We start from the raw sequence: 23,261 nt of genomic DNA, 5'->3' as shown, positions 1-23,261 counted from the left end.
CCCAAAACCCTCCTACCTGAGACTTGCCCCCCAAAACCCTCCTACCTTGTTGTTAAAAATCTCGTGATACGAAAGCACCTGCCCACAGCAGAGCTAATTTAAAAAATAATAATCTTGTGGAATCTTACCTGCTTCTGGCAAGTAATAGAAATCTCGTGGAATCTTACTTGATCCTGGTAGTAATAGAAATCAAGCAAGGGAAGTGTCCTGAGTTCGGTTAGGCAGGTGTGATACTTCCTGAAGACACTGAAGGATGGAAAAGGGCCACCATGAACAAAGCACACCTGAGCATGAGGAAGTTGGCATGGGGTTGCTCGCTGCGAGGTCTGTCAGGGGCAAGAACCAAGCTGTGCAGTTTGGGACTGGTCCTCATAGAGCTCACAGCATCTGGGAGAAGTGTGAGGTAACATAGCCATGAACCACTGCCCACCCAAACTCTTGTGAGGAAGATCCCTCTCTAGCAATGTGAAAAACTTCTTTCTTGGCAAACGGAAGAAAAAATAATGAAATGCTGACTTGTTTGTAGCTTGGGGGCAGAGTTACAGCTGAAGGTTTGAAACTCATAAATGCAATTCATAGTTAAATTACTCTTCATTGTGAACCTCAGTCATCTGAAAAAGATGTGCTATATCAAACTGCGAAGGAAGTGTTGGAGTCCAACTTCAAAACATCACCAAAGATCACTGAGGCTTTCAAAATATCCCTAATATGTTCATTAATACATCATATTTATTTAGGAAGAAAAATATGAGTAATGACTTGACAGTGTCCAAAAAAAAAGTCAATTTTTCACTTCACTGTGTAAAATCCTATTCTGAAAGAACTGTGAGACTTACTTTGCACTAACTGCCTGAATTGGGATGCTGAACATCTTATGGTCCTGATTCACTGTCTACAAGGTTAGCTTTTTCTGCTGCTCCTTGAAAGTAAATCTTGAGGCAACTTCTGGCTTAAAGAAAAGTTCATGTGAAAATTGCCTTCTGTGAAAGCCACAGAATTTCTTGAGAGGAAGTTCTAACAGTAGGGAGATACAACATTGCTTAACAGAAACCTTGTAGAAGGGGGGGATAAGAACAACAGCAATACAACTTAGAAGGTTTGTTACTGCTGCTGTGTAGTTTATTATTAACTATCTTCAACAAGAAATGGGCTGTTGAAAATAAGTCATTCTCCTTCCATTCTCTTTTTGATTCTGCTGAAATGGGTTTAGAAATGGCTGATCAAGTTCTACATTTGCAGGAAATAAATGACATTTGTAAATGAACATGCCTAACACTTTTCATCTAAAGCATACGGGTATTGAGTAGATAAGCCGCTATCTCTGTAGATGGTCCTACTTTCAATATGCATAGATGTGTGCTTTGCTGTAATAAACTACTAGTAGTGAAAGTTATCCAGTATTTTTAAATATTTCACATCTTGCATGTCACTAATTTCAAATCTATGGTTTGTTATTTCCCGTGGAGGCAGATATTTAGAGGACTTAATTGTGAGTTCTCCCCCTTGAATAGCAACTTCTAATGCTACAGTAAACCGACTTCAGTGCAGTTACCTTAGTAACTGTAATTCAGAAGAAACCAAAACAAGGAGTGTATGAGTTGTGGTACAGATTGTAATATGAACTCAAATTTTAATTTTCAAGGCAAAATACAAAATAAATAGTTACACCTCCAAAATAATTTAGGGGTCTCATTGAAGTAGGTGCATCTGAAATACATTCTCATACAGCAACTGTCTGAATTAGATCACCCTTTATTGATAGACCAAATCTTCTGCATATCGGGAGATATTTATGAACTTCACCAAGCAGGTTAAACGTGTTTGGGCAGGTGCTGTCAAGAGTAAGGAGGGGAAAAACCACCATTACCACCCTCCAACCCCACCTTCCCCAAAGGAAAACATGCACAAAAACCCCAAACCACCGCAACATACTGGCCATTAGAAGAGTTTCCTGAGACATTACCTTGAGATTTCTCCCAGTATAAATGTCTCAATGTTAAGGAGAAGTGCAAACATTTGGAAATGAACTGTTGCCTTAATAAGGAAGTCTGCTCTTTCCAGAAACTACTTAAGCATTTTTTTGTCACTTATGTAACTTTCTGGTTCTTGTGATTACTAATTTTTGAAGCTATTAATGAAATACCACATGCTGTTCTGATTTTGTTTCTTGAAAACTACACATTTTTCAAGAGAAAATAAGTAAGTGAAAAGGGTGAGAGTTCTTGAGATATGGAATAAGTTATATTAGAGGAGTAATAAGTAGAGTAAGATCCTCAAGCCTGCAGGAGAGGCAGAATATAACATATGCTAGAGGTCTGTACAGTTGTAAATGGTATGGAAAAGTGCATAAGGAATGATTATTTATTGTCTCTTCTAAGACAAAATGGGCATCCACAAGTTATTGCATGATATACAACTGGACCGTGTGATTATTTGGCATATGGTAATGTGGCACTTAAGAATTTACAGACTCAAAAAGCTGGAGGAAAAAACAGAAGTGATACAATGATAACATATTTGACTGGGGAAGACGTGGGGCAGTAAGTGGAAGTTGAGATAATATCTTAAAGAGAGAACATTTGCATGCTGTGATCTTATGTCTTTATCTGACATCCACATGTGGTCACCACTGGAGGTGGGCTAGTGATGTAATTTTTTTTTATTTTTATTTTTTTAGTTGAGCCCCAGCTGGCTGTTGAGCATGTAGAAAAGTACTTTTCTGACTGATTTCAAATAATGGCTTAGAGTTTTATGTGATGATTTGTTTTAAGACTACTTTGGAGTAACCTTTTCTTAATGTGTTATCTTTAGGGTCTGCTGAAGACACGACTGTTAAAGTTACTGCCTTTAAAAGTGGGGAAAGTGCCACAAATTATGGAAAGAGAATTCCCTACTCAATGCAATAGATTCTCTCATTCTGGAATAATTTCTGCAACCACTGTGGACTCTGTATAAAGTGGACACACAGAGCTATATCTCTGCCAAATTCACCTCTTTCAGTGTTGGACTGGATCACTTCTTTTTAACCATTTCAGAATTTAAAAATGATCTTCTAAGAAGTAAGAACTAAAAGGGAAACAAACCAAATTCACAGAAAAATAACTGCAGTGAGTAATGTAGTTGTATCTTTTGTAATAACCTGGGAATGTTTGGATAAAAAGCTCTTGCACAATGAAAAGCTCTTGCACTGTTTTACCAAGGTCTAGAAGTTGAACTTACTGTGAATTTTTATTATGCCAGTGCAATACTTTTATTTGTAAGGGTGCTTTTAAAATATCTATGTAAAACTGTTGATGCAAAGGTATAAATGTAGTAGAAGTTGTTTATAGTGTACATAGACAATTTACAGTGTTTCTTATGAATTTTCATAATTATTTTGGAATAATTTGGAATTTGAAATTTTATAAGTAGAAGAATAAGAATAGTGATGTTGGTATACCAATCTGTTTTTCATAGTTGTGTATCATGTAATATGATGACTTTTAGAGGACCTTTTTTAATACAGTGATGATACAAGATTTATTTTTCTAATGCTGAAGCACTAAAAAAAAAAAAACCTAGTCAAAAAAAAAAAAGACTAATAAGCACAATGATATTTTACAGATTCTTACCAAATTTACATCTAGATGTAATTGAAATTAGGGTTGGGTTGTCTGTGGAAAAATGTATATTAAAGTTAATGATATGTAAATTTTTTATATGTGAGGAATTCCTGAGTCCCTCTGTTTCTGCACTAATAAAAAGAGTCTGAGCCCACAGTTAGCAGGTACAGGTAGGTCTTACATTTTTAATGCACGATTGGTTTTATACTGCAGCTTATTGAACAGTGGAAGTGCGTTTAAGGAAAGGGCTCACTGAGAATAATATTGTGGCTGTACTTCCTTGTGAACTCTCAAATGTCTTTCAATGTTCTCTTGAAAAGAGAGTAATATTGATGGGTAACATACATGCAGTAACATCGATGGGTATCCAATGTTTTTAAAATGTTTTCCAAATGCTCTCAATCTTTCAGCAAGTTCAGGTAGACCCTAGATTTGAAGGTCTATAATTTCTTCTTTACTAACTGCAGATTTTAGGAGTTTTATAGAGCTGTTTCCTCCTGTTAGAGGAACTGCAATTCGACACCACTGTTTTATTACAATGGATGGTTTTAAAATAAACAAACAAAAACCGTCCTTCCTAAAACCTACTGATCATTTCAACATCATTCCCATTTTTTTTTCTTTTCTCTGTTCTGAAAAGCGACTTGCTTTTCCTGACTTCCCTGTAGTTCCAGCTGTTAAACTGCATTATGAGATGTTATGTCTAGTAGCAGCAATAAGTTAACCCAAAACTTGCATGTGCAGCTGTTCATGCACTAGTCCTCGTGACAGTTTTCTCTGATTTAGTGTTGTGATCATAATTATCTGAGTAAATTGAGCAGGGCTGTGAATTCACTGTAGATCACGAGATAATGAATCTTATACCCAATATCAGATACCTAGTGATTGTTGGGTAGGATGGTAGGTAGAATGTTGCCACATCACCCAAAGTGCATAGGATTCAAATGCTCACAGTTATGAATAGTATGTGTAATTAATAATTAAATATAGGAGTTGGCACATCAGAAAGAAGGATTATGGTTTTTATAGAGAAGCACTATAATGTTACCAGTGTGATGTGTCTAAATAACGATGTAACAAGTACTTGCTGTGGAGCCTTGCTAACTATTGTAGTTTATATTGTGGGTTTTGTTTTGTTTTTACATTTACTTTTTTAAATGTAAAGTAGTTACTGTTTCATGTAGTTCGTTATTTGTGTTCTAAACAATGAAGGCTAACACTATATAGGAACTAGCAGCTCAAACAATTGTTAGCAGTTAAACATTAACAAATATTTAGTGCTGTTTTAGTCTCCTGGTATCCTTATCAGTGATAGCTCAATGCAGCACAAAGTCCATTCAAAGAACTTTAATGCTGTCAATGGCAAGCAGCTGTACGTGTCTGTAACCACTGTCGGTGTGTGAACGTAGTCACACATCTGAAGCTGGATTTATTCAGCCTTGCAGAGCACATAGGACTGTTTTTTTTTCAAATGCAGCCAAGATGTCCAGTAACCACAGCTTGGATCTTCGTTATATGGTTATACAGGAGCCTTTTGTAGCTGGTTACCTGAAACCAGCTCAGCGTGGCACCCTATGTGCCACTTCCTGCAGTGACTGACCACTAAGGCATTGCGTCACCCTTCATTTATAGCCACGGGGAAGGTTACACGCTTGGCCTGGGGCTCTTCAGACGTGGACTGGACCAGAAGAAAGTTTCCATGCTGTGTGTGTATATATATATATATATATATATATATAAATTTATTTAAATAGGAACATCTAATCCATGGAGAAACCAAATTAAAGTTACTCAAATTCTACCAAAGCTCCAGTGGGACTGCTGGGGAGGTAAGGGGGTAGGAGGGAAGTATTAACTACAGGGCAGGGTGTGCAGAGCTGGTAAAGGGGACTAAGGCCAGCTGCTCTCCGGTGCTACTGCAGGCAGCAGATAGAATCCTAGAATTGCTAAGGTCGAAAAAGCCCTCCAAGCTCCTCTGGTCCAACCATCCCCGTACCACTGCTGTCACCCACTGAACCATGTCCCTAAGCACCACGTCCAACCTTTCCTTGGACACCCCCAGGGATGGTGACTCCACCGCTTCACTGGGCAACCCGTCCCACCGCCTGACTGCTCTCAGAAGAAACGTCTCCTCGTTTCCAACCCGAGCCTCCCCTGGCACACCCCGAGGCCCTCCCCTCTGCTCCTACCGCCCGCCCCACTCCTCCCGCACCAGCGACGCGGAGCCAGAGCGGCCGCTGCCCTTCGAGCCGCGCCTCTCTATGGTGTGAGGGGAGGAGCGGCGCCTGCTTCCGGCGGGACGCGGGGCCCTTTCCGGCGGCGTGTGGCGGCGGGCGGCGGGGCCGCTCCTGGGGCCGGGCCGGGACAGGAGCAGGCAGCGGCGGGGCCGCCCCTGCCGGCCGCTCGGGACCGGGCCCCTAGGCCTCCCGGGCGCGGTGCTGCGGCCATGCTGCGGGGGGACGAGTTCCTGAGCTCGCCGCCCAGGAAGGCGGTGCGCTTCGGGGGCACCCTGCCCGACATCCTGCTCAAGTACGGCCAGGTGAGCCTCGGGAAGGGGCCTTCGGAGGGGCGCCCCCCCCCGGGTCACCCCATCGGTGCCCTGGGCGGAGGGGAAGCACGGCGACCCCGGCGCTGTCTGCAGAGAGAGTGGCACAAACAGCCCGTCAGCTTCAGCTCCCTCTCGGGCCGGCTTGCTGCTGCTGCTGCCACCCTTCGTGGGCTTCCCCTCGTGTTTGCCTTCTTTGTGCTGCTGTTAAATAGCGTGAAGCTGCTTAGGTATGTTAGCGGCACGCGTGGGTTTTGTCAGAAGGGTAATAAGCGTTCTTTATTTTTCTTCCCCTTGCTAGGGTGACACCACCGATTATGAGTTGTTAAAGCACCAGCTGTCAGACCCAGACATAAAGGTAAGTCGTGTCAGTGCAGAGCTCTGATGATTTAACGCTCATCTGTCTCAATGTCACCTGTCAGACAGGTCTTGTTGGTGTCACCAAATCATTTGCTTTAAACATTCAGTGGAAACTATCAGAATTATCTCTGAAAGAAAACCAGCAACTGTTGATTTATACATACATCCTGTATGCAGAATCTTGATAAATGATGCCTTATGCTTACTGACTTTAGAGTGAGAAACTTTGTTTTGTGATGGATGTGGTCTTCCTTTCTTCCAGGTATCCTAGGTCAGTGATGTTTGTCTGCAGATCGCCAACGGTGGTTACGTCAAACCATGGCTACTGACTTGCAGTGCCTTTAAGCTGTGTCAATTATTACCTCCCATTCTCATTGAAAATGTGGTTAATTAAACGTTAAGATGCATATGTATTTAGCAGTTAAAATAATAGTTTCAGGAATGTTCCTTATAGCTTTGAATACCCACCACATTTTCTGCCCTTTTTCCATTTTTTCTCTTTTAATCAAACCACAGAGCCCAGCAATAGAAAGAGTGCTGCAGGAAGCATTATGTTATATTAAGTTCCTTTTCTTTTAAAGAGGACATTTTGTAAAGTTGTATCGTCTTTAGCAGGCCTTTTGGGGAGTACAAGCAAATTCACTGTACAATTTTCTGTGTAGATTTGCTACTGTTTCAATATATCTCTTACTTCAAAACTTGAATGGCTCTTTGCTTAAACTAAGAACAAAAAGAAACGGATTCTGAGTTTGTCCAAGTGAGTTTTGCATGCCTTGCTCAGCTTGTAACTTAAGTCTTCCACGCAGGCTATTGGTTTAGGAATTGATAGGCATTTATTCTTTTATTCAAGAATTTCATTGGTGACTGCACTAATTTAGTTCAAGAAATCCCTTTTATGTTTATTGTAAATAATTTCTATTTACAGTCTTAATCTCTGAGTTGTGGTTTTATAGTTGTTGCTTGATCGTATTGTTTATTGAAATAGTTTTGTGTTTTTTTTTCCTGCTTATTTTTAGGATGCCCAGATCATTAATTGGCTGCATGAATTTCGAGCTTCTGTCACATACTTGACCAAGGACTTTGAGCAACTGGTCAGCCTTTTGCTGGTAAGTATCTATTTATTCTATGGGAAGGTTAAGAGCTTACTGCTCAAAACATCTGTTTGACATCTTGGTTTTTACTTGCTTTCAGAAGCTGCCATGGTTGAGAAGAAGCCGAGAGGTAGTGGAAGAGTATCTGGGTTTTCTTGGCAATCTGGTGTCAGCACAAACTGTCCATCTCAGGCCATGCCTCCGCATGATTGTATCCCAATTTGTTCCCCGTAAGTTATTTTTCTCTTAATCTTCTTTGCTTGCTTATTAAAATGTCTCTTTCTTAGATAAATTCTGTATAGTATGTATCACAATCTGTTGTTTTTTTCTATTGATTAATTGGAATGGCCAAATTGTGACAGACCCTGTTCTGTACCTACATTTTAGAAATAATTTCTGAGGGGCAGTTAGATTTCTAACTAACCCCCTTTGTGAAGATGTTTAGATAAGGAATGAACTGTATAATATTGTTACTACTGAAGAGGGAAAGCTGAGATGACGGTCATGTCAGATGTTCTTAAGAATCTCCTGGTTCTCTGAACCAGTCTTTTTGACTGTAAATTTAAAAACTCTTGTGGAAAATTTTGGTGCTTTAGTTGTCCAGTGTGCTTTGATTTGGCATTGAAACTGCTACCTGTAAGACTTGTACAGTTTTCCAATAATGATCTCATTTTTGGTAGCTCGAATAACCATCAGAGAAGATGACGTGGATATTTCAGATTCTGATGATGATGATGAAAGTGAGTATAAAGGAAGTAAGGCTTGTGTATGCTATTGTAAAACATTTACTGAAGAGGTATACAATGCATGTTGCTTCATTTTTATAAAATTAATTATTGGAGTTAATATAAAGCATGAAGGAAACAGGAAATTCTTAAATTCCTGAGTAAAAAAGTTCCTTGTACTTGAATTAGTGGTGTGGTGACCCACTCCTTGGTACTTCTAAAATACCGTTCCTGGTAGAGTATTTGTAGGAATATGACTGGATGCATAGGAAAACATTCCTAGTCCTAGGTTGTTTCAAAGCCAAAGAATAGTTAGGAGTTACTTCATTTTAATTTTATTTATCTCAATAAAAGTAGCTAGTTCAGGGGATTCTTGAGTGTTGTTGTGTGTCTGTGGTAATGCAATTGATATAAATAACAGAAATGGGGTGTAATTAGCGTGTTTATTGATTAGGCAAACACATACCTAAATGTCTTTCAAGAGTTTAATGAGTTTATATCTTGAATGCTGAATGCTTGAATGCATCAGTTCTGCTTGTGATGAGCTGACTACTGTTCTGGTGTTCACCTGTAACATTACCTTTATAGAAACCTGATTAGTTGTTTGACTTGGATTTAACATATTTTGTAAGTTTTTCTCTAATGTGGGATACATTTGGATTTCAAAGTTTGTCTTCTGTAGAAGACAACAGAGCAACAATACGTAGTTTGGTGGCAGCAAATTCAGAGTTTATTCTGATACCATGAATGTTATTTATATGTTATATATATGAATGTTAATATTAATAATTATTTTAGTAGTAAGGCAATCCAACTTTATTTAAAGAAAAGCAAGTGCAGTTTTCTCTGGGTTTTCTAAAATGTTCAATTGATACAAATTGTTTTTGTTGATTCCTGAGTTGGTTTTCTGTACCCAATGGATAACAGTACTTTTTTTTTCTTTCTCTAGACATTTCTGAAAACTTTAATACATGCCATAGAGCACTGCAAACTGTTGTAAGATATGTTCCTTCGTAAGTATTTAATTCCTAGGTTTCATATGCCCTTTCCTTACAGCTACAAAACTAAAGATTTTTTTCTCCTAATTGGCAGTACAATAATTAATTTTGTGTGACTTTTTCTAATGTTCACTAAATGGTAGAACGTTCTGTCCAATCATTATGAAATTTCCATAGGCATCAGCAGCTAGCTGAGAATCCTTTTAATTTGAGTGGGAATAGGAAGTAGTGAAAGTCATGCTTATAGCAACATAATTGAAGTAGCTTTTAACAAGCCCACAGTGAAAGTTTGCTGCTTATTGTCTGTTCTGTGATTCTTGCAAAAACAGATTTTATACAATTAGTTACCTTAAAATAAGGTTACTGTGAAGTAAGTGAATAAGCTTATTCCAGATAATAAGATATTCCAATTATTATTTTCTTTAGGGTGCTGGAGCTTCAGTTTTTGCTGTCGTGATAACAACCTGTACCTTTTCTTTCTTTTTTTTTTTCTTCTGTACAGAACACTGCAATTTCTTATGCCGATACTTGTAGAAAGCTTTCCTTTCATTAATAAATCGGAAAGAACTCTGGTAAGAGCCATGAACATTATTTTTGTTTGTTTGTTCATCTGTTTTCTAAAGTACGACAATTGATTTGGAGGTATCTAATATAATTTTTTTCGTGTATTGCTTAAAAATCTTGTTATTTTTTATATGTTTATGTCCATGCGTGGGTTTAGTAAAAGGTTGTCGAAACATCCTTAAGTTCCTTGTGCATAAGCATTATGCCAGTCTTTAATGAGATAACTGCATATCTTTTTCCACAGGATTGCATTCTTAATCAATGCACAAGATGGACCTGTTTGGCGATGAATCTCAGGGTTGTATAGTAAGGAGACGGTAGGCTACCTGTCTCATTTATTGTAAAAATGGAAAGCATTCATCAGAACAACAGGGGATTTGATAAGCAGAGAGAAAGCAATGGGTGATGTAGATGAAATCCAATTTGCCACTAGAGTAGGGTATTAAATTGTTTTATTACATCTCTAGTATGATGCTCCTATGTCATATATAACAAGCTGGAATCTTTTAACAGGTTACTGCTCTTGTATGGTATTTATATTTATTCTTTCCAACTTGATATGTTGGCATTTTCTTTTACAGAAGGGCAGAGCCCTGTTCTACCAGCTAAGGTTGGTTGGAGCTGTGTTTTGAACCTTACAAGCACTGGGGAAAAAGAAAGGAAAAAAAGTTGTTTGTATACCTTGCTAGATTTTTTGTTTAATAACAACTCTGGATATTGGATCCCTATCTGTAAAATTAGGTGGATAGTAGTTCGCAAAAGGTGTTATGGGAATAAATTATTTAAGCAGTTCAGTGAGGAGCATGTTGTGAAGAAATTAAAAACTGTGTTTTCAGGGCAGGGTTCAAGTGGAGTATAATTAAAGCATGGTCCATGCATTGCTGTTAAATCTCTTCAGTTTATAGATTTTCGGTAAACTAGCTCTGTCCATTTTATGCACTGAGCCAGATGGCCTGTGGAAAAATCATATGTCCTTCTGTAATTAAAGGTTGTGTTATAATGCATATTCACAAAGAGACTATGGTGTACTTAAATGTGTTAGCTTGACCATTTTGCTGTATGAAAGTTGCAGTGTTGTCATTTGTACGTGTCTGTGTGGGCATGTGCACGCTCACAGAACTTGTTAATGCTCACAGAACTTGTTAATTTGTTTGAATTATAATCAGAATGACACTGAGAACACTTACCTGTAGAATTTAGAAGTGTCTGTTTATTCTAATAACCTAAACCAAAGATTTCTTAATCTCACTTCAAACAGTGCTACATCTAGTTAGCATCTGGTTCCAGAAATAGAACCAGACATCTACATCTGGTTCTAGAAATAGTGAGGAATGTCCTTGTTTTCATTTTCTTGGGGAAAGTTTAGAAACAAACAAATGTGGAAATTAATAATTCTTACAGAATATTTATACTCATTCTGTCTGGAGATACTTGGAAAAATTAGCACGGAAATAGATTAAGAAGTTAACGATAACACAGCTTGACAATTGTAAGTTGGTTGTTTGGTTTATATGTTAATTTATTTTAGACTGAATAGTTTCTCTTAACCTATATCTGGCTCTTTAAATGACAAATTGATAAATGTATTTAAAAATCCTTGGTAGAAATGAGACTTTCAGTTAACATTATTATAGCTATCTCTTTGTGTTATAGGAATGTTACGTACATAACCTGCTACGAGTTACAGTGTACCTTCCAACACTGAGGCTTCAGATTCTGGAGCTTATTGTTGAAAAACTGCTAAAGTTGGATGTAAGTTTGTTCTGTATCACCTTTTAAGAAAGCTTGGTGTTAAAATTCACAGAGTAGAAAATAAATGCTCTTCAGCATTAAGTTAAACAAAAAGTTATGTTCCAGTACTGCTCCTGGTCATCAGTATAAAACCAACCAGATGTATACTTTATTCGCAGTCTTACAATGTTACTACACCAGAGAGTAACTGTATGATGTGTACTGTGCCACAATTGAAACAACTTTTTCGTGGTATGTGTGATTGTTACGTTTTACCATCCCTTTGAAACAAAGGGATTTATAGTCATAAAAAGAGACAGAAGGGATAGCATTGTAAATTAAGGCTTTTAATTTTGGAGAACCTCAGCATATCCAGAGCATATGTCTGAACCTCAGCATATGTCTGCTTTATGGGGAAAGCTTATATTCTGGAGGCAGTTTAAAGTGTGTGTGCATTGCATACGTATCATTCCCTATAAAATGTTTATTTAGTCAAGGTCAAGATCTAGCCTGGAAGCTATTAGTGTTGCCTTTTCTTTTATATAGATAATACAAGAAGGTTTCCTGTTGCTCTTATAGTCTTATAAAATTTAATTTCTTGTTTGCAACTGTAGGTTAGTACTCCACAGCAAGATATCGAGGATGCTGAAGAAGCTGCTAATAACTCTGACTGTGGGGAAAAATCTGCAGAGGAGGGACTTTTTGACATGGTTGGTTATCTTGTTCTACTCCAAATTTTTCAGTTTTGAGATGTCTCTGTACGAAGTGTAGGAATACATTATTGCTTTATTGTTGCTGTAGTACAAACAGGAAAAAGTGAAACATCTTCAAACCTTAACAGCATTCTCCAGGCATTGAATTTATTTATGTAAATATCCAGCATATACACAGTGGATCAATTTCTTTATGTAAAAACAAAAGCAGCTATATATAAAGCTTATTAAAGAATTTGTGCTAATTGACTTAGTTTGCAAAAATTTGCTTATACTAAGCAAACTATACAAACACACACACACAAAAAAAACCCCTTCAGCATAAACATAGATATTTACCTTTTCCTGTAATTGCTGTCTTTTCGATACTGTATGTGTAAAAGGTGCATGACTGCCATTTTATCAAACAGGAGGAAGATGAAGAAAGAAAAGGAAACAAAGCTGTCTCTTCCAGTAGTGAGAGAATGGCCCATCCACTTGCGGAGCGGCTTGATATTTTGATGACCATCCTGTTTTCGTATATTAAAGATGTTTGCCATGTGGATGGTAAGAACACATGAACACTGAATTTGTTGTTTTGCTATCAAGTGAGAAAAAAAATTAAGAGGAATTCTTGCTTTCTGTTCTTCCACAAGATAGAGTCCTCATTCTTCAGCGGTAAAATTCTGCTGTTGGCACATTGCTGTCTTTGACCACAGTTTTACTGGCTGAGGATGCAAAGGTTCATTTATGACGTTAGTCTTCAGTTGGAGACATTTTGATTATGTAAATACGACACTGAATTCAAGCTGTAGCATTACAAGTAGTGGAAGGATAAATAGTTTTTTAGTTAAATAGGCATTTACTAAGGGGTTGAATGTGTTAGATTTACTTATTTAAAACAATGTTTAGCAACATTTTGCTTTATTGTCTTCACATTAGTCATGTAGTTTATTTTTTAGTGTTTTCTTCTGACTCCTCCAAATTAGCACATTATTGCAAAGTTTGCATGTTTGCCAGTATTATATATGTGCAATCACGCAGATATTCTTCATATATACCAATGTAAATACTAGTAGAACTGAAGTCCCGGAAGGTCTTACTAGAAACATTTTTGGTTTAGATGCTAGATAAGCCTGCAAGTTAGTTTGATAGTGGGTTTTCTTGCTTTGTGTTTTTGTTTTTTCTTAACATGTCTCTTGCTGGTTCAGAAAGATATAAATGTCAGTTTCACAACATGAGGAAAAAACCCGAAATGGCTTTTTTTGTTGTTGTGTAGGCAAGCTTGATATCAACAAGACAAAGGATTTGTATCGGGACCTGGTTTCTATTTTTGACAAGCTCATTTTACCAACTCATGCTTCATGTCATGTGCAGTATTTCATGTTTTACATCTGTAGCTTTAAATTGGTGAGTAGAAACTGTTTTAAAAATTATTTCTGCATCCTTATTTTGCCTTTTCTACAAAAATCAGTTGTTTTCTGCTGTAATTCTACCATTACCTTACGTTTTGGCTGAAGATAACATCAGGATTCATTAGTATTTTTACTTTCCTTCCCTTCTCTGTTACTTGCTTTTTCAAGCTTTCCATTATATCTCTGGTCTTGCCATGCTCTTTGTAAACAGCAAATAGCTCAAAGCTAATCCCCTGTGAAGGAACTTGGTTAGTAGACATCTTTTACAGGAACCAATTGGACTCTTGAACCTGAGGCACACTGCTCTAGTAAATTTTTTCAGCATTCCAAAAGTACCTTAAAGATACTGACTGTTATTTTCTCAGTTTGGAATTTGTATCTGTTGCTTGTTTCCTCCCTCCACTTTTCCATCTCTTAAGCAAAATACTGCCTGTTCTACTACCATTTTAAAATAAGAACATTCATGCTTCTTGCACAAGAGTAGCTAAGGATCTAATTAAGCTAATGCGTGGCCTTTGGCAGTGGTGAGTAGTGTATGTATTGGGAATAGTACTGGAATGGGGCAAGCATATTGTGGTGCTTTGCAAGAATGCCCTCTCAGCCTCCAGCAATAGCCCAGTAACTTCCTGAGCCAAAGTGATGTTCCTTTGTGGTAATGGCAGATGATGGACAAATTCAAGGGGGAAAGTACCTCACTGCTTTTTGTAGTGATGTGAATTTTTGGCATCATGAACTTCCAGTGGCAAAACATTCCAGAATATAATTGTTTAAAGTGAAGAATCACTTCTTTTGTTTCTCTAAATTCAGCTTCCTGTTATTTTCATTGGATGCCCTTCTGCTACAAGAGATGGTGAACAGTTGCTTCCTGTTTAACACCTCTTGTTTTTAAAGACTTCTCATGTATCTATTCCACACTGTCCTAAATTTCAGGTTCCATTCACTTTTTTACAACTTAATACAGAAAAGACATGGAAAATAGTGTTCTTCCACCAGTGAGAGTATGTACTTACAGTGATGGAGGTATTCTTTTTATGGTTTGCTTATGGATATTGTGAGAATTGAATGTTAGGAATCTATTACTCAGTGTTATCAGCATAACAACTCATGATTTCTATGTATCTTGTTTCCAGGGTTTGGCTGAGGCATTTTTAGACCATCTTTGGAAAAAACTGCATGATCCAAACAATCCTTCAGTGATCAGGCAAACTGCTGGCAGCTATATTGGCAGCTTTTTGGCAAGAGCTAAATTTATTCCAGTTGTGTAAGTTGTTTTGATATATGAGTATAACCAAACAATTTATGATAAACGCTGAGGCTAAGTACAGAATTCATGGAATGTGCATCCAGTTTTAGTTTTCTATTCACACAGTTTTGCCAGTAAACCAATATTGATAGTCTTGTTTGTCTTGTCCACAATAATATTTCGGTATTGTCTTGAATTTTCCAGGAACGTGTTGTATTTCCAGGATGCAGGCTAATGTTTGCTAGGATTCATTTCTTGCTGTTTAAAGCTTCACTTACCAAGAAATACTGAGCATGGGTAGGTTATGTTGTCTTCAGACAGAATCATGGATGCTCAGTATATCTGATATTCAGAAGCAGAATTTTTAATAGCCTTTGTTAAGCATTTTACTTAGACTGAGACAGGGAAGTCATGTCCAAGTATTTGGATACATATGGGATTCAAGTACTTCAGCAAATGAGTGAAAATGATGTCTTTCCTATGTACACATTGCATATTTTTATGCTGTTCAAAGTGTGAGCTCAGTGACTTTAATGTTAACTTGGTATTGCAATTGTTGGACATTGGAGGCATCTCTGTCTGTATGGCTCATGGCCCAAGATTTTTGTTGTTTACCGTGCACATCAAAGGCAGTTTGCATTCACGGATTCATCTCTTCTGGCATCTTGTGCTTTCACTGTTTGAGATTTTCAGTGCTGATGTATTGTTTCATTTCCTGCTGAGGTAAAGGAGAAAGCTCATGACAGAAGCTACTTTTTCCAGTGAGATTTTTCTTACTAATGTTTTTATAACCACTGAGATTTTTGAATACTTGTTTAATGTCTTTCCTTGCAGATGCTATTTTTACATGTTGTTTTTCTCCATTATAGTACAGTAAAAGCATGCCTGGATCTGCTGGTTAATTGGATGCATAAATACATTGATAATCAGGATACAGGGGCTAATGCTTACTGTGATGTAGCTCTCCATGGGCCATTTTATTCTACATGTCAGGCAGCATTCTATACGCTTATTTTCCGTCACAAGCAGCTTTTGGATGGAAATTTAAGGAAAGGTGAGTGTATTAGGTTTGAAGGGCATTAGCATTAATTTGTACGTTGAACTCTTGATTTGTTTTTTAACAGTCAATTTGATCAAATATCTGTTGGCAACTTTACATTACATACTCTAAATGAAGTAAGATGGCTTATACACCTGGGCTACAAAGCTAAATGATCCTTTTTTTTTTCTTTGCTGTTTAAAACAGCGCAAATAACTCCTCAGCACAGATTTCTGGCCCCACTTAATGAGCACGTTTGAATTTCAGCTGTATAAAACTAGTGTGAGCTTCAGTTAATAATCTGTTACAGTCCATAATGGTGCTATCTGTCAGTCCCTGTGTAAGTGTAGTGTCTTTGTTGGAAAGGTCCCTCAGCTGTGGCAGCTTTTCTGATCAATAAGCCGTGGGGTAGATCTCTACTGTAAGAGGGAGCCTTAGTGTCTGCTTCTGTGGTCTTGTGCAGAGTGCAGGCTGGTAAGACTGGAAATTCTTAGAAATAACACTAAGCTTAGATAATATATATTAAAATAACCTGTATATAATACGTTTGTCAATTGTTCTTATTTTGAAGGTCTGTCATATCTGCAGAGTTTAAATTTTGAGCGCATTGTCATGTGTCAACTAAACCCTCTGAAGATATGTATACCTTCTGTTGTGAACTTATTTGCTGCTATTACAAGGTACCTATACATTTATTTCAGTTTCAGGTAGATACAGATTTGAGTGTGTATGGATAATAACAGCACAGTTATTTTAAAATGTGTGTTTTGTTAGGATAGTATTGAGTATTATCCAAGAGAACTTGTATAAGGTTCCCCATATTCAGGGTGGGATAAGTTTATTTCTGGTTCAGTTTCAATGAAATCCTACAGTACTATAGAACTGTTTTATTGTTTTGTATTGGTGCCAGTATGGTTCTACTTGGAGTGAAGTCTTCAGGAGTGTTGAGGAAAAGAATAGACTCCTACATGCGTTCTTCTAGTGACTGCCTTGAAAACCCCTAATACTAGTTGCAAAATAGATAGTGATGTTTATGTTTGTTAAAAATAACTTTTGTATTTCAATGCCATCTGAAATACTTGCTTTCTATGTGCTAGAAATGCTTATCTTTCCTTTATTACCTTTTTAAAGGAAATACCAGTTGGTGTTCTGCTACACAATAATTGAGAGGAACAACAGGCAGTTCATACCAGTTGTTCGGAGTGGGACTGGGGGTGACCTTGTGCAGACATGCACTAACCCACTTGACAGTTTCTTCCCCTTTGATCCCTACGTGCTCAAAAGGTATAGTTTAAAAATACACAATTCATTTCTGTCTTGTAGAAAACAACAAACTAAAAGCTGTAAGAAACTTTTAGGTTCCCACAGATCACTTTCTTCCCTGAGCTTTAGTACTTCTCTTGTGCCATATTTCAACCAGAAACTGTCAGATTTTAATAGAAGTTTACCCCTACTGGGGTGTAAAGTGATGAAGAAGGAACAGAACCCATTTTCCTGGGATGGAAATACCATAATGTTAGCCTAATACATATTTTGTTGGAGCTGTTGTAGTAGTGTGTCTTCCTTTTGTTCTGTTTTGCTTTGCTTTGTGTTTTGTGTATGTGTTTTGTTTTTTTTGTTTTAAACTTGAGCATAGAGATTCTTGATTGGAGACTTCATCTTATTTAAGTAGCTTGATTTTTTTAATGAACAGTGAATTATTTCTGGTTTTCCAACTGTCTAGCACTGTGACACTGTTGTGGTTTAACCCAGCTGGCAGCTAAGCACCACACAGCCATTCGCTCCCTCTCTGGGATAGGGAAGAGAAACAGGAAAATTAAGCCTGTGGATTGCGATAGAGACAGTTTATTAAGACAAGATAATAATAATGATGATAATACTAATAATAATGTGTACGGAACAAGTGATGCACAATGCAATTGCTCACCACCCGCTGACCGATGCCCAGCCTCCTTGGTGGGAGTCCTGATGCGGTGCCAGCATTGCTCAGCAGCAGAGACAACACTGGTGTGATACCGGTGCTGCTCTAGCTAGAAGTGCAGATACAGCACTGTATGGGCTGCTGTAGGGAAAGTTAACTCCATCGCAGCCAGACCCAGCGCAGAAGGCCACTGTGATGGTGCCTGGGCTGCCACCACAGCGGCCTCCTGATGTCACCGTTGCCCTTGGTGACCATTGTCCCCGGCCCCATAAAAAGGGCAGCCCTGCTGCTGGCCACCACTCGCTCCTGGAGCGCCGAGGAGACTTGGAGCAGCCCAGGTGCCGGGAAGCTTCAGGCAGGGATCGCTAGCCTTTGGGTGCTGTCCTGCTGAGCCTGAAGAATGAGACGAGTGGTGCGTCGCGCAGAGAAGAGGCGACACAGCCTCGAAAGGAAGGACCTCCGATGGCAACCCCCTGCCAAGCGTCCTCGACTGGAGGAACGAGTACAGGTGGGGAGGAAGAGAAAGAGCCAAGACAGGGAGGACCTCGAGTGGCAACCCCCCGCTAAACGTCCAAGGATGGATGAAGACCCAGCGGTGGAGGGGTGCGCACCTAGAGTGTGCATTTGGTGTCCTAGAATGGAGGAACGAGTGCAGATGGGGGTGAAGAGGAAGCGGAGCCAAGAGAGGGAGGACCTCCAGTGGCAACCCCCTGCTAAAAAACCACGGATGGATGAAGACCCAGAGGTGGAGGGGAGCAACCTGAATAAATGGGCGCAAAACCATCAGGTGTGCCCCAGCATGGACAAATGCCATCCGAGGCACGGAGGCCGACCCAGCAAGCGGGTGCGGAACATCACGGTGCCTCCTGTGCAAGAGATCACGCGGCCCGAGAGCAGGTACCCACCGAAAGAACTGGGGCAGACCAGCAAGGTTCCGGCTCTGGAAGACAACTTCCAAAGAAGGCACGGGGGCCCAGCAACCAAATGGGTGCAAACTGTCAAGGAGACGCCTGCAGAAGACAAGACCCAGTCCCTGAGACAGCCAGAACACGGCAACCAGGCAAATCAAAGGGTGCAGACCATTGTGGTGCCACCTGTGGGAGAGCACAGCGAGCCCAGTAACAGTGGCCAACCGCAAAAATGCGTGCATACCAGCAAGGTGCCACCATCACAGCACAACGGCCAGCTCGTGACCGGGGACCCCAACAAAGAATGGGTGAGGACCATCAAGGTGCCACCAGCGCGGGACAACGTCCAGCCCACATACTGCAATCCATCAAAACAATGGGTGCGGAACATCACGGTGACACTTGTGCAAGACCATGTCCAACCCACACAGAGGGACCCTGAGAAAAAATGGGGGAGGACAGGCGATGTGCCACCCTCGAAGGACAACGGCCAGGCTGTGAACAGGGACTGGCTGAAACAGCGGGTGCAGCCTGTGCAGTTGCCACCCACGGAGAACGATGAGCAGCCCGTGGACGTGAGCTCTCCAGAAGACAAGATCCAGCCAAGGCAGGTGGGGCCACCTGCAGCATTGCTGGCACAGCCTCACTGCGATGCCAGGCCTGGGAGGCACACGAGGAAGTACAGCTTACGCCGTTCCTGGAGGCCCTGGCGTGAAACGGAGCCTCAGGCTGGGCCCAGCTCCTTGCCCATGGCTGAGCACCCTGAAAGGAGTCAGACGATGAGGCCGCCAAGATGGGTGTCCTGCCGGTGGAGGAAGTGGAGACAGCGTAGCGCAGCCGGCCTGCGTTCGTCTCCGGGCCGCCAATAAAGACCAGTGAACTTCCAGTGGTGTTTGAGTCTTCCTTCCCCGTCCCTCACTGCACCCCCATGCAGTCCTGGAGACTGCGCAGGGGGCATCTCTGCTGCACGCCGCCCTCAGGGAGAGGAGCAGAGAGAGCCTGGCTGCCTTGGGGCTGTTGCACCAGCCCGTCACACGACAGCTGAGGCCTCGGGCTCAGGGGTCTGCAGGAGGAGGCCCAGGCAGCTGATGGGGGCTTGGCGTGAGAAGAGGCAGCCCCCGGTCTCTTCTCACAGAGCCCACCTCTGCATCCCCCCAGCCTGCTACCTCAACCTTGCCGCAGAAACTCCATCCGTGGAGTCGGGCAAGCCTTGAGAGAAGCAGGAGAGAGAAGTCCAGGAACCCTGATGGGATTCCCCCATGAGCGCGGAGGTTGCTGGCTGATGCCGTTGCAAGGCCACTCTCAGGAATCGTTGCGTACAAACAAGTGATGCCCCATGCAATTGCTCACCACCCGCTGACCGATGCCCAGCCTAGCCCTGAGCAGCGGGTCCCCCCACCCCGGCCAGCCCCCCCATATTAATTGTTCAGCATGATGCCAGATGGTACGGAATACCAGTTGGGGTCAGCTGTCCTGGGGCTGTCCCCTCCCAGCTCCTGCTGCACCCCCAGGCTGCCCGCTGGGAGGACGGTGCGAGAAGCTGAAAAGTCCTTGGCTTGGTGTGAGCACTGCTGTGCAACAACTAAACCATCAGTGTGGTATCAACAACTCTTCTCTTCCTAATCCAAAACATAGCAACCTACCAGCTGCTAGGAGGAAAATTAACCCTGTCTTAGCTGAAATCAGGACAGATGCTTTAATTACTTTAATGTTATCAGAGCAACGTTCCTTTTGTTGTCTTTTGAAAGAAAGCTGTTTACATAGAAGGGAGACCTTTCTTAGAAGTACAAGTGCTTCAAAGAACCCATACAAAACTATCAGTTAAAAAAATGGAAGAAAGTTATGCTTAATTGAGAGGATAGTGTAGCTATTAAAAATACTCACTTAGGAGATCTGATTGTAACTGAACTCCTCAAGCAAATATTTTAAATTTATATCAGCAAAATGAAGTTACTCATGGGATTAATTGGGGGTTATATAGAGATTTAATAGTTTGTAAAATACTAAAGAAGGCTATCAAAATTCCAAGCATTTTGCATTGTATTATTAAAATGAAAAAAAAAACAACATACTATTTTTACTGAATACATTAACTTGTATTGTGTTTCAATTCTGTTTTCAGATCAAAGAAGACTATTGATCCTTTATATCAGTTCTGGGAAGAAATGAGTGCTGAAGATCTTGAGAATCTGAAGAAACCCATTAAAAGGGTAATCTTTCCCGATCAAAATGTCGTTCAGCTTTTGCAAAATCTCTATCAGCTGCTTCTATTGCAGGATTTATTTTTATTTTTATTTTTTTTGAGAGTGTAAGCATAATAAACATCTATGGGAAAATGACTTAGATAAAGGAAGCTTTAGGGATTGATCCAGCCTTGCTTTGAGAATAGTTTTCCCCTCTGCAGAAGGAGTTTGGTGGCACTGAAAAATACACTTAGTAGTAGTTATGGTTTAGTATTTCCTAGTGAGAGTATGTCTGATTCTCTGGCCATTCCAACTAGTTATGACAGTTGTAATACAACCCAAGCCTTATTCTGTCCTTCCACTGCTCCTACATAGCTTATTACTTACCTTCTTGCAAAATGTCTATTCTTTGTCAGTATTTTGTTTCAGGTCCTTAGAACTGCGTGTTTTATATTCCTTTCTGTGATAACATGTGAAACAGTGATAACCTGTACAAATCTACAAAGCCATAACGTATTTTCGGGTGTGTTTTGTTAACTGATAACTTTGTAATTTTGATTAGCAGATTTGATTGCGGCAACATTTCAAATTATATTTTAGAAATACCCTTTTTGGTCTTAGCACTCATTACTTCTGTCAAATCTTAATAGAGATGTGCAGTATTTTTCTGCTCTCACTGTTCATTTTACATTTATGCAGGGTACTTCTGAAGATGAAGATGATGACTTTTTGAAAGGAGAAACTCCTCAAAATGATGGTGTGGTTGAAATTGTTCCAAATTCTTATGAGTCAAATACCCGGAGCCCAGTGAGCAGCATTGGCTCTCCTCCAGACTGTCATGTGCAATACCCACACTGACCTGGATAACCAACCAGAAATGAAAAGGTTGAAAATTGTGTGCAATTTTTTTGCTTGTAAAGAGACTTGAACTCAACTTTCCAAACTGGCAAATGTTTAAGTAACTACATTTAAGAAAAATTGTTATTTCTTCATCATGAAATTTCTACAGATGTGTTATGGTAAATTCATATATTGTTAGAAAAGACTAGAGAATAAATAGGGTGATATTTTACAAATTTCACATTGAAATGTTTTTTATGACTTACCGAGGGTTTTTTATAGGTTTTCTTGACTTTTTAAAAACTTTCGTTTACTAATGTTTCTCTATGAGGTTTTATATATCGGGGGTGAAATTCTGGTCTTTATTCCTATTGATTTCTGTGGGACCAGAAGTACACTGTCAGTATTTAAACTGTTCTCTGATGACGTTTTTTAGTTGGTTTTAATTAATGGTATGGTCCTGTGATAGGGAAGCCATGAACTGACTCTTAACAGTGATTCTTTTGCACACATCTCTAAGCTTTTCCTATCTGTAGAGCAGTATTTTGTACAGCCCCTTGATAGTGGTACATGTATTCAGATGGTAAGCATTATTGCTGCTTAAAAACGTAGCTGACACACATTTTTTTCAGCTGGTCAGGCATGTAGAATGGTCAGGCATGTAGAGTGGTGATTATTGGAAGTGTTGAAAATGAGAGTAGCTGAATGTATGATTTGTAGATAGTTTTCTTTGAGGTGCTTGAGAAGCAGTCTGAAACAGGTATTTATTTTCAGGATTTGAATTTTACATGTGAATGTTGAAAATACCAAACCTCAAACATACAAAAAACAAACAAAAAAGAAACAACCACCCATATCCCTAATAGAAAGGAATTGATGGTGTCAGTGGTGTCATTGTATTGTCTGTGTGGCAGTGAAGAGTTTCTCTGTACAGATTTCTTATATTTTCTATGATTGCTGACTTCTAGATGTGAGAATAAAAACAGTAGGAGAAAAATGTTATTTGTGTAACATTTAGTTGAAAATTTAATGCCTGTTGGACTCAATTCTTTATAGCTGTCCAACTTCATTCATCTGCCCTTCTTTAGTGTCCAAACTTACAGGCTTTCAGGGCAATGTATTTATTCAGAGCCAATAAAGACTGATGCAAATGGTGCCAATTCCACACCTTTGAAAACATCTCTTTATGTAACTAAAGATCTCTGTGCACTCTAGCTTCTCAAAGTTGGGATGTTTGTTCTGGCAGACTGAAAATGAGTTTCAGGGATGATACTGTAAAATTTTGTTGGTGATAGCTGTTCATCATTGGATAAGTTGGGGCTTAGTTTTTGTTTTTACTTGTAGTCTTCTTTACTGTCTTCCCTGAGCAATAAACAATTTCAGTCTGAAATAACTGTATCTCTC

At 39.7% G+C, this 23,261-nt stretch overlaps 2 protein-coding genes across 2 annotated transcripts in view; both read left to right on the top strand.

Annotated features, from left to right (window-relative positions):
* TMEM238 (transmembrane protein 238) overlaps window positions 1-3,771 on the top strand; it is a 4,494-nt gene extending 723 nt beyond the window's left edge. The window contains exon 2 of the mRNA XM_035339917.1: window positions 2,812-3,771. Within this exon, the coding sequence (XP_035195808.1) occupies window positions 2,812-2,821 (10 nt within the window). The 3' untranslated portion in view covers window positions 2,822-3,771. The remainder of the gene's footprint in view (window positions 1-2,811) is intronic.
* Window positions 3,772-5,890: 2,119 nt separating this feature from the next.
* On the top strand, window positions 5,891-22,604 carry RRN3 (RRN3 homolog, RNA polymerase I transcription factor). The gene is made up of 17 exons (XM_035339911.1): window positions 5,891-6,141; window positions 6,449-6,505; window positions 7,524-7,613; window positions 7,699-7,828; window positions 8,279-8,338; window positions 9,273-9,336; window positions 9,824-9,893; window positions 11,539-11,637; window positions 12,231-12,326; window positions 12,740-12,875; window positions 13,588-13,718; window positions 14,854-14,984; window positions 15,836-16,020; window positions 16,577-16,685; window positions 17,137-17,289; window positions 20,957-21,044; window positions 21,717-22,604. Exons 1-17 carry the CDS (start codon window positions 6,049-6,051, stop codon window positions 21,873-21,875), a joined length of 1,851 nt encoding a protein of 616 aa, XP_035195802.1. The 5' UTR covers window positions 5,891-6,048; the 3' UTR covers window positions 21,876-22,604.
* The last annotated feature ends 657 nt before the right edge of the window (window positions 22,605-23,261 follow it).

This window comes from Oxyura jamaicensis, chromosome 14 (genome assembly GCF_011077185.1).
Source record: "Oxyura jamaicensis isolate SHBP4307 breed ruddy duck chromosome 14, BPBGC_Ojam_1.0, whole genome shotgun sequence".
Taxonomy (NCBI): domain Eukaryota; kingdom Metazoa; phylum Chordata; class Aves; order Anseriformes; family Anatidae; genus Oxyura; species Oxyura jamaicensis.
This window is presented reverse-complemented; position numbering and strand designations above follow the sequence as displayed.

Coding starts and splice junctions, on each gene's coding strand:
- RRN3 (XM_035339911.1), top strand. CDS start 6,049: ATGCTGCGGGGGGACGAGTTCCTGAGCTCGCCGCCCAGGAAGGCGGTG. Junction 6,142..6,448: donor TCCTGCTCAAGTACGGCCAG/GTGAGCCTCGGG, acceptor TCCCCTTGCTAG/GGTGACACCACCGATTATGA. Junction 6,506..7,523: donor TGTCAGACCCAGACATAAAG/GTAAGTCGTGTC, acceptor GCTTATTTTTAG/GATGCCCAGATCATTAATTG.